Genomic DNA, 11,778 nt, shown 5'->3' on the forward strand with positions numbered 1-11,778 from the left:
AGGTTTGATATCTTAATTTTTAGTTGTTTCTCTTCAAAGACAGACAACTTCCTGCAGTGCTGTACATTTTTGAGCTACTGCATGCAAGTGTAAAGTATGTAGAGTAACATCCACTAAGCAGCTCATTTCTCCCCCCTCGATTCCTGAAGGACAAACAAGTAAGCTCCAGATGTAGCGCCTACAATGTGCAGAATAACCTGACAACTAACTATGCTGCAAACCCAAACCTTGCGGCTATAAAAAGGTTGTCGTCTTCTCCACCCCACTTTCCCTCTGCCCTTGGAGATTTCAGTTCCCTGATGGCCAGCTTCTGCTACTGGTGCTCTGGTGACAACCTGAAAGGCTAAAACAAGAGTCCTCCTCCTCCTCCTCTACCGAGGTGTCAAGAGTGTAGAGTCCTTTCCTGCAAGTTCATTGCTACTTGTTCAAGCTCCGCTTCCCAGGCCATCCCCCCTCCAGAAAAGGGGAAACACATGTTGGGAAGAGATACACAGCATCTTTCAACACCGTGAAAGGAGAAAGAGTATCTTTTCACTAACTGTACAGGGAGTACATGCTGTTTGTTAAATGTAATCTATATTTCAATAGTTGATGACATCATTTTTCATAGTAGGAGACCTACAAAGTTGAAGTAAAACAGTGTTTGGACAACTACCTCCTCTCTCTCCTTCTCATCTGGTATTCCCACTTATTGTCATCATAACTCTCCTCATAACTATATCCCTGGTATATCACTACTATGTATACTAACCATAAGACAAGATCGCTTTCCTTTTATATCATGGTATGGTCTTAGTTGTGTTTTTCAAGATAGCCTTCCGAGACCAACAAATGTGTCCACTCCTCTGCTCACAGATAGTGTCTCCCTTAGAAGTATGTGTCATTACAATCAGGTACACTATTGTTACTAAAGACTTTTATCTTCTGTTTGAAAAGAAAGGAATTAAGTAACAAGTGGTATAGCCCGTTGTCTGATTCACACTTTAGGCTAGAGAATTGCCAAGAACTCAGCACACTTTCGTCTAAGAAACATTACCTAAAACTATGGAACCAATTGATGCTTATGTCATATCAAGCTCTTCCCTATTTAAAGGAGATGGAAGAAAATTCTTTTGTGTACCCTTCCCACTAGCCTTCTCTTACTGCTTCTGCAGTAGCTCACATCAACAATCTGTCATATTCCATCAAAAACACATTAGAAAGATTATTTTTTCCCCCAATTTAAACAAAATTTGCTCCAGTTGTCTCCTGTTCAGACAGAAAGCCAGGTTTAAAGAAAACACATGCAACCTGTAGATAAACAATCCTGGGGAAAGGGAGGGGACAGAAAAATTGCCATCTTCATAAGACAGCATTTTTCAATAGATCCACTTCAGCCTTCAGAAGAAAGTACTGGACAAAAATAGACCAGATTTGTAAAAAAATTGTTCAGACTCTACCAACCACAGATCTGCATGGGTGTAACTGTTAGGGAGGAATCAAGTTCTACCAGTGTTATAAGAGAAATAAAATAGTCAGGACCACTGCGTGATGCAACAAGAGTTCCTGAAAACAGAGTCTGGCCCCAGGACCTTCAGTCCAGACCTGAGGGAGGTCAAGCTGAGTTACAGCTCTCCACAACACATGTCAGAAAAGCACAAAACATTTATATCGCTATTACTGAATTTGAGCAGAGGGGTGTAAAACTCAGTGTGATCTGTTTAGAGAGGGATGAAGTCTGAATTGATCCAGAATCAAGGACATTACATCATCATTTATTTGTTCTAGAATCTGGCATTACACAGCAGCTATCTCACTGTAATCAGCCAAGAATTTAAGCTTACAGTATGCAATGAAGAAGAAAACACAGAAATGCCAGAAGCCTAACATCAACACATGAAAATACTACCATTTGCTTCCAGCTATGGTGGCAGAGGGAAGGACAAGGCAAGCATTGACTACAATATGACAAGTCATCGCACCAAGACCTACACCTCGTCCTGCATAAACTTGCTCTGCAGGACAACTCACACTGACCTGGACCTCTCAAAGCCTATCGTAAGTAAAAGCAAGCACAAATCGTGAGCAGCATATTTTACAAATTAACACACATATCACAGATAGGTCAGGACCCCAAACTGATTACACTGAATAATCAAGTATCAGTTTTACCAATACAGCTAGCTGCTGGTTTTGTGGTGGTATTTTTTTTTTGTTTTGGTTTTTTTTTATTTCAAAAGAAGCATCTCTCTCAGTTGACATACTCAGCAAGAAGCCAATGCAGCAACACCTTACACAAGGTGTTCTCTCAAGAGTGACGTTTTTTCACTGTCTGTTACAATACAGGCCTACAGCTATGAGAATTACCATGGGTAAAGTTGTATAAAGTATCTAATCCACATGCAGCGTTTCTCTGCATGGAACGTTTTTAAATAACCACTTTTCATACAATATTCAGTTTTATTATATTCCAAAAAAAATCAAGCATTCCATTCAGAGCATTTGACCAACAAATTCATCTGGTAGTTATTTGGAAAGTGAAAATATATTTGAGCAATATTCATGTAGTAACACATATGCACGTCATAACACTACTATCTATGGCTTTCTTTTAGCACGAGTGAGAAATACTAAGGCATACCTGGACTATGTAAGGTACAAAGATATTTAACCTACCTCATCAAAGCTGCTATCTTCTTTCTTCAAGGCTTTAAAATAAAAGGAAAAAAAGAAATAGTTATCAGTAGTGTATTTCAATGAGCACAAAGTAACTAACACCAGAAAAGAAAAAAACAGAGCAGCATTTTCCTGTTATAATAAGAAAGAACAGGCTGCCATGAATAACAATTTTATACTCAAAATCTGAATCTGTAAATGGAATGTAGGACTGCACAGCATGTTTCCAGGAAAATAAATTTACATATTTATGAAAAATATTATCCTCTCAGGTTAAAGAAAATAAGAGTTTGCAAGTTTTTTTTTTTTAATTTTAATTCCTAGTGAGCGTGAAAACACTTTATGGAGAGCCTGACTGAACTTCAAAAAGGAGAAGTATAATAAACACCTAACCATGTATTCAGCTTGTCAAGTACTAAACCTTTATGAAGTAGTATGCATTGCTTTTTTCTTTTTTTCTTTTTTCTTTTTTTTTTGCAGTATGACACTAAAGCAGAAGAGATTTCCGTCTTTCTTACACTGTTAACTAGCAATTAATCAACAAACAAGGAAGAGGAAAACTGCAGAAATCATGTAAACTGGTAAAGAAAGACAATAAGGACATGAACAGTTCTGAAGTTGTAGCAAAAATTAAGCTAATGAAAATCTTTCCTTTAGCATACTGGATATCTTTATTGAAATGTAAAGAAAATTACTTTCTCCAAATATCCATTGAACTGTGTCAGTCTGAAGGTACAAGACTGGTTCCTTTTCTCTGTAAGCCACAACTAGACCAACCAGGGACTGTGTACTGCACACTGTGACCTGAAAGTGCTCTTTGTTTACTTTTCTTGAAAAGCTAAAATAAGACAAACCATTGCATTGATGACTGCACTATTTCTTTTCAGTTTAAATCATGAAGGTTTGCAATTTGAGGGAGGTCATTTGAATGACCGTACAGTTCATGCAATGCTGCCCCTGAAGGCTCCCTCTTCATCACTGAAGCAGAATAATGTTTCTTACACTTAAAATGCATTTATTTCTGCAGGAGATAAATAGTTAAGCACCTAGCACAGTTCAGGATCTAGACTCCAGTAGTTTCTTTGCTCTTTTAAATGCTCCTTCTGCCTTCAAATCGCTACTAGTTTCTAAACCAGCACCTCTTCCAAACCCTGTCTTCAGAAGCAACAGCGTTATCAGCTTCAAAAAAAACCACCCTGAAACTGTAGAAGCTGTATCAGAGGTATAACAGAGGCAGGATACCTCTGCAAAAAGTGCTGCAGCTCCACAACCTCTGCCATGGGCAGCAAGGCACAAATCCCAGTTCTCCTTGTACAGAAAAGCAGGGATGGTCCAGCCTGCCTTTGCTTTCAAATTCCCATTTCGCCGGTCCATGAAACATGTCTTCCCTCAAATCTTCGAAGATGCTCTTTTACAATTGCTCATCTAGATTTCATGCTCAGTAACAAAACAAAAAAAACAAACCCTGGGATTTTGCTGAGGAGACTTGAGGTACGCATTGTACATTTTTATCATTAAATGCATTTTTATGGTTTTGAAGGCCAGACAAAGTGTTTTCAGACTGCCAATCCCAAGTACCCAAAACTATGAGTCAGGACATTAAAAAAAGAAAAAAAAAGAAAAAAAAGGAAAGAAAGAAAAAAACCCCAACCTGTGGAACATTTTTTAAGAACACACTTTTAATCTTTTCATTTAACTTTCAGGTCACAATGACATAGAAGCTATAAATTAGTATATGACACACCTAGGTCATGCTGACAAGTTTTTCTCCCTTACCAAAACACAAGATTTTTGCATGACCAAAACATTCCAGGAATAGCTGAATAACAGATAACCCAACAAAATTCACAATGTAACAGAACAACAAGAAACGGGAATCTGTGATCCACTGTGTGGTTTTGGCTTATCTTTAAATTAACTTCTACCTTTGACTAAAAGAGAATCTCCAAAAATAAGAATATGAGAGTTCTGGACACTCATTTAATCAGATTCTGTTTAACAATAATTTCACTCTCAACCAATTCACTACGTACCACCTTCAAAAGAAATCATCATACAAGCATATTTTATACAACAAATTATATTAGATGGGGGGGGGGGGTTTCTCATCAGTGCAATCCTTTTCTTTTTAAACCAGTAAAAAAAAGCTTTGCTGAACTTAAAAAAAATAAACTGTTTACAAATGAACTTCTCATTATCTCAGGTATGTGAGCTATGTGAGTGTACATTAGAGGAGATTAGTGGAGATAACCTTTGTATTAGTGAGGAGCTAGTAACAAAGCCCAGGGATGCTCAGAAGGGCCACAGACTGCTTTCAGTGCACTGTGAGCAATCTCAGCAATGTTTTCTCTCTTTCTTCCTTCCTTCCTTCCATTCTACCCTAGTGTTAGTTTTTGACTAAAGAGATTGCATGAGAAAACAGAAGTTAAATGGCATGAGCTGAAGAGATCTCTAATACGATTTTGGTACTATGTGAACTTAAACAAATGCATAGCCAAGAACTCTTTACATAACTAAAAGATAATTTTATAAAATTACTCATTATTAATTTTAATTACATAATTATCAAAGCATAAAACTAAGAACCAAACCTAATAAAGGTTTAAATGCTAAAACAGAGTCAACTGAATCTCCAAAAGTTGGTTAACATACAGTACGATGTGTTCATTTATATGGACAACACAGTATGTAAGCAAGAAAAATCAGAATTTTTAAACTGATTTGGATGTTTCTATAAAAATGGATAGGCTGCCAGAAACCCATCAATAAAAAGAATTTTGTAAATTTTTCAGATTCTTAGTAACATAACGTTCTTCACGATGAGCTAAATTTTAAGAGGGACACTCCATGAAACACCAGAAAACTTCTGCCAGGAGAAAGGGTGCCTTAGCTGCAAAGATAGTTCATTTTTCTAGAACTGAACTGTAATTTCTGCAGTAAAAAGCCACCCTATTTCAGAATATAAACTTCAGTTTAGCACCATAGGCCATATGCATTTCCTCCAACACACCACAGTGCCATATCGTCCTTTACTAGACTTGCACATAGCACAAAGTGAATGCTCAGGATGAAAGCTCAGAGATGGATGACATGCATCTGCGGGTCCTGAGGGAACTGGCAGATGAAGTGGCTAAGCCACTATCCATCATATTTGAGAAGTCGTGGCAGCCCAGGGAAGTTCCCACAGACTGGAAAAGGGGAAACATAACCCCTATTTTTAAAAAGGGAAAAAAGGAAGACCCAGGGAACTACAGGCCAGTCAGTGTCACCTCTGTGCCCAGCAAGATCATGGAGCAGCTCCTCCTGGAAACTATGCTAAGGCACATGGAAAATAAGGAGGTGATTGGTGACAGCCAACATGGCTTCACTTAGAGCATACTGTGCTTGACAAATTTGGTGGCCTTCTACAATGGGGTTACAGCGTTGGTGCAACGGACATCATCTACCTGGACTTGTGCAAAGCATTTGACACTGTCCCACACAACATCCTTGTCTCTACATTGGAGAGACATGGATTTGACGGATGGACCACTCGGTGGATAAGGAACTGGCTGCACGGCCACACTCAAAGTGTTGCTGTCAACGGCTCGATGTCTGAGTGGAGACCAGTGACGAGTGGCGTTCCTCAGGGGTCAGTATTGGGACCAGTGCTTTTTAACATCTTTGTTTGCAACATGGACAGTGGGATTGAGTGCACCCTCAGCAATTTGCCAACAACACCAATCTGTGTGGTGCAGTCAACACGCTGGAGGGAAGGGATGCCATCCAGAGGGACCTTGACCGGCTTGAGAGGTGGGCCCGTGCAAACCTCGTGAAGTTCAACAAGGCCAAGTGCAAGGTCCTGCACACGGGTCAGGGCAATCCCAAGCACAAATACAGGATGGGCGATGAGTGGATTGAGAGCAGCCCTGCAGAGAAGGACTTGGGGGTGTTGGTTGATGAGAAGCTCAACATGACACAGCAATGTGCGTTTGCAGCCCAGAAAGCCAACTGGATCCTGGGCTGCATCAAAAGAAGCATGACCAGCAGGTTGAGGGAGGTGATTCTTCCCCTCTGCTCTGCTTTCATGAGAACCCACCTGGAGTACTGTGTTCAGCTCTGGGGCCCCCAGCATAAGAAAGACATGGACCTACTCAAGTGGGTCCAGAGGAGGGCCATGAAGATGATCAGGGGGCTGGAACACCTCCCCTATGAAGACAGGCTGAGAGAGTTGGGGTTGTTCAGCCCGGAGAAGAGAAGGCTCCAGGGAGACCTTATAGCAGCCTTGCAGTACCTATAGGGGGCCTACAAGAAAGATGGGGAGGGATTCTTTACCTGGGAGTACAGCAATAGGATGAGGGCTAACAGTTTTAACCTGAAAGAGGGTAGATTTAGATTAGACACTAGGAAAGAATTCCTTACTGTGAGGGTGGTGAGTCACTGGAACAGTTGCCCAGAGAGGTTGTGGATGCCCCATCCCTGGAAGTGTTCAAGGCCAGGCTGGATGGGGCTTTGAGCAACCTGGCCTAGTGGAAGGTGTCCCTGCCCATGGCAGGGGGTTGGAACTAGAGGATCTTTAAGGTCCCTTCCAACCCAAACCATTCTATGATTCTGCCATTCTATGACAATTTCACACATCACATTTTTCAGCTCAGCAAAATAAACCTTCTCAGTACTAGGTACTCTTAACAGTTACAGGACAGAACACAATTTTGCAGGATGAGCCAGACCTTCATCACCCTCTACCAGTCACTGGAAAGCCAGTGGCTGGAAAGCAGCAGTTCACAGTTAAGAAAATGGGCCAAGCCTACTTGAAGCTGCTGTCGGTACCCTTTGGCCCTTTGCTGTGCCCCAGGGATAACTAAGCTGGTTTTAATCTAAAGATGCTAGGGAATAGCTTCAAACTTTACTTAATATACTGTGGCACACTGTAAAAAAATTAAATCACCTTATAAATTCATTGCTGATACAGCCTCTTAAATAGAGAGGATTACTTTGTGGGGAGAAGGTGGTCTTGAAGGTATTTTATTGAGTATTAACCTGCAAGACCTAGCAAAAAAAAGCAAAAACCAAAAACCACTGCCAATGACAATTAGGATACATTTCCACCACTGTTATCCAATAGGCTAATATAAACTTTAGTATCAAAATGAAGGGGTCTTGTAGTACTGGAAGAATTGTACTTGGCAGCTGGGATACTGCCAGTGCAGGGGGGAGGCCTAGCAGTGCCTTACCATTTCAAGAATGACCGTCAGATGTTCCCTATTGCGGCATGTGAAGGTTTGACTAATTATTTGACTCAAACACCATGTTACTCTTGTATCATTTATATGATTATGCTCATGATGCTGTATCGTGTACTTAAACCTATGAAAACACGTAAATTGCAGCAGAACAGGAAAAGTTTAAAAGATCATCATTATTTATAATAAATCACAACTGAACAGATGACTGACAAAATACCAGATTAGATACATATTAAATTAGTAATTTGCTAATCTCACCAAGGAACCAGCTCTTCCAAAAAGAGCTGTAAAACCAGAGCGACAAACACCCAGAAAGACTTCTTCTAATGAGGTTTTGGTTTTCTCTCCTTCATTTCAATGTAAGAGCTAAGTACAGCATGTGTCTTAACTGAGGACTTCCTGGTATGCAAGTTAAGAGTTTCTTGCTTTGCTTGGCCTTATCTGTGGCTCTGGTATCAGGGAATGGACTATGTTCAAACCTTATACTGATAAATTAGAAGGTTTTTTGCTCAAAATGCAGTTACCAGAATGATGGTCAAAATAGCAGAGCATCTGAAGACTGAACAGTCTTGCTGGCAGCAGCTGAGTTTTAATCACAAAACAACCACCACAAACAAACAAACCAGGCACCCGACCACACTCCTACACTTCCACGCACATGCACAAAGAACTGGAGGAGCTGGAAGATGTTAACAATCTGCGTACCTAAAATCAGGCCGCAGCTCTCAAGGAAACTAAAAGATTGTTTAATTTGTGAAAAATGACAAAAAAAGATGATCACCCAACAGAGCCAACTAAAACAAGCAGAAATTACCAGCCAGAGCAGCCTTGCTCCCTAAAAGGCATTAATGGGACTGCCACTGCTACAACAAAGCAGCATCCTCATTCAAAATATTTTCTTTGTTAATGACTTCCACCATTAGTAAAACCTTTCCACAGTTCTGTATGAGTGTCTCTCTGTGTCTATACACATACAGACACGTGACAGACCAAACACCTGACTGCTTTTTTTTCTAATCAAAGAAAGTTAATGCATTTTACAAGTTTAAGACTGATGACAGGTGAAAGCTATTTTCATATGGGGACGGAGAGATTTATAACTGTGACTTGATGTTTGCTTCACAACTGAAACTTGGCATCTACCCTTGAAACTCTCTGGTTTACAAACATGAATGAGCTTTTCTCAGTCTTCTTCATCTTGCAGTAGGACAATAAAAGATACCAGATTTCCAACGCTATCCTACACTTAAAGTTTGCAGTTCTTAAAAGCTAAAGGTAATACATTGAATGCATACACAACGCACAAAAAATTATAATGCCCACATACTTTAGCGCACCTCCTTGGTAGGGCTATGGAGGGAGAACCAAATGCCACAGCTCATGGCTGCAGCGCAGGCACTTCACATCCTCTCACTGGGACAAAGCGGCTCTGAAAGTTGACCCACATCTGCCAGCCAGACCGACTGTAAGGAAGAATGTCCCAGAGGGACAACCGATGGGTGAGGGCTGCAGGGAAGGGCCCTCATAGAGGGTCTGCAAGGACAGAGGCTGCTGTGTCCGCTCGCTCATCCCGGCCGCTGCCCGGCCTGCCGGCACTACCTCCAGCTGCTCTGCCCAGCCAGCTCGGGGACACCTCACACCTCCTCTAAGGTACCTTCCCTCCCTGCTCAGCTGCGTGTTGACGCTGTCAGTGGGAATTAATGCTTTAAAGAGTGAATTAAGCAACAGAGTATGCCAAAGACCAAGAGAAACCCCCAGTCCAAGCAGACCAGAACTCTTTGGCATTGTTCTCGGTAACAAATTCAACTGCAAAATAAACTGGTGTCAAAACCAAACGCGATGCGGCGATACCGGGAGATAACACGCTCGGCAGCAGTGTTCAAATAACGCTACCTCGGGATGCTTTATGTCAGTGAAAGAACGACAAGACTTCGCAGCAGATGACAGACAAGACTTCTTTTGTCTGGCCTCCTAAATCACTGGGCCGCCGTTATCTGCTTCAGCATCTCGTGCCTCAACTTAAAACGCGCAGCCCGAACAAAAAATAAATTGCCAGACTTGCAACAAAACGAAAATAACCATTTGCTTTTTGCCAAGGTTTCTCTTTGGCCATGGAGGCACGCTAACCAACTCTCGTTTACAGTTTGTTTTCTCTAGCCTATTTTGGGCTAACTCCATCACAGACCCGCACAGCACTGCCAGGGCTGCACACGCGCTGCCGGGAAGGAGCTCTTTATTTTCCCGAGCTTTCTTCCCAAGAAACGTTTTTCGGGGACGGCGTCGGCGCGGGTGTTGCCAGCCCGGCAGCGCTCAGCCCACCGCCCCGCCGCCGCCCCCCGCCCTCCGCCGCCGGGACCCCCCCCGGGGCGCCGGACAGCGCCGCCGGGCTGCGGGTGCGGGCGCAGGACTCACCTATTCGGCCGAAGCTCTCCGATAAAGTTCGCCGCAACTTTTTCATCCTGCTGATCTTCTCGGCGGACTGCGAGTCGATCATGTCACACATGGGGGGGGGCGATGCCCCCCCGCTCGCCAGCCGCCGCCCCCGCTCCCCTGGCTCCGGGACACACACACACACACACACACCGCCTCCTCCGGCTCCGGGGCTCCCCCCTTGCCCCGGGGAACCGCCGGGCGCAGCGGGACACCCCCGGTCGCGCCCGGGAAAGGAGCCCTACGCCGCGGCGGTGGCGGCGGCGCCTGCTGCTGCTCGGCTCCCCGCCGCCACCGCCCGGCTCGTAGCCCCGGCCCGCCCCCCTTTCCCCGGGCTGCCCCGGCAGAGCCAGACGCGGCGGGGAGGGCGGGGGGGGGGGGGGAGCAGGGCCGAGGAGAGATGGAGGAGTGAACGGAAAGTCCGGCGAGGGGCTGCGGGCACCGGCGGAGACAGGGAAGGAGGGAGGGAGGGTGCGCTGAGAGAAAGGAGGAGGAGGAGCCTGGGAGGGCAGGGGAGCCCCGCGCCGCGGCCGGGGGGAGGCGGCCGGCCCTGCCCGCGCTGGCAGGCGGCGGAGCCGGGCGCCGGGCCCCCGCCACCCCGCGGCACCAGCGGCGCCCCCGCCCGCGGCCGCCCCGCCCTTCCCCGGTCGGCGGGACGGGCGGTTGCCGGGGTGAGGCGGGCAGGCAGGCGGGCGGGAGAGGAAGCGGCGGCGGCGTGGGCGTGAGAGGGGAGGGCGGGGAGAGCTGGGGCCGGGCCGGGCCGGGCGGAGGGACGCGGGCTCTCTCCGGGCGCGTCCCGAGCGGAGGGAGCGGTGTGGCAGTCCCCGCCGGGAGCCGTTCGGGCGGGGGCAGCACGGAGGACCTCGGGGGTAGCGTGTGGCGGGGGAATGAATACGCCGTGCCTGCCCAGGGGTGTCGACGCCCGAAGCTGTCGCGTCGCGGTCTCCTGGGGACGCGCTTCGTTGTCCGCCGGCGTGGGGCAGCCCGAGGGCCGGCGGAGGTCTGCTGCTGGCCGAGGGAGCCCTCCGCCCGCCCTTGAGACCGCGGCTTTTAAAGGCCGGTGCGAGTTGTGTGTTGGTTTGGCGACGGAAGGCGGCAGCCTCCCGGCCTAATTTCTGGACGGGTGTTGGGTGGGATGCTACCCCAGCAGCTCTGGTGAGGCCGGTGGGAAAAGGGGCCCTTGCCCTGAGTATGCACCCAGCCCTTCAAGTTGAAACCTGGGCTCCTCTCAGAGCACAGCCAGATAATAATACGCCTTCAAGTGCGTTAGCCTGCAACTTAATGAGTGTTGGGAGCTTTTGATCTTGTTAACTCAATCGAACCAACATTATTGAAAAATAAATCAGTTTAACCCATCAAGATGGATGGCCATGTCTAGTCTAAAATACAAAGTAGGTGCTTTTTGAGAATAATACATGTTATGTAACGCATTTTAAAACCCAGGTTCAAATTGTATTTTAATGCACGT

General features: G+C 45.2%; 1 protein-coding gene across 2 annotated transcripts in view; it reads right to left on the reverse strand.

Moving 5' to 3' along the window:
* The window catches only part of CDK14 (cyclin dependent kinase 14), a 330,724-nt gene extending 319,794 nt beyond the window's left edge, over nucleotides 1-10,930 (reverse strand). Inside the window, exons 1-2 of one of the 2 annotated variants that reach the window (XM_052802555.1) lie at nucleotides 10,293-10,928; nucleotides 2,656-2,687 (exon numbers count right to left, since the gene is read on the reverse strand). In XM_052802555.1, the coding sequence (XP_052658515.1) occupies nucleotides 2,656-2,687; nucleotides 10,293-10,383 (123 nt within the window). In that variant the 5' untranslated portion in view covers nucleotides 10,384-10,928. Of the gene's footprint in view, nucleotides 1-2,655; nucleotides 2,688-10,292 lie in introns of both variants that reach the window. The other variant, XM_052802593.1, reaches the window with a different exon arrangement.
* Nucleotides 10,931-11,778: the final 848 nt, after the last annotated feature.

This window comes from Harpia harpyja, chromosome 1 (genome assembly GCF_026419915.1).
Source record: "Harpia harpyja isolate bHarHar1 chromosome 1, bHarHar1 primary haplotype, whole genome shotgun sequence".
NCBI lineage: Eukaryota > Metazoa > Chordata > Aves > Accipitriformes > Accipitridae > Harpia > Harpia harpyja.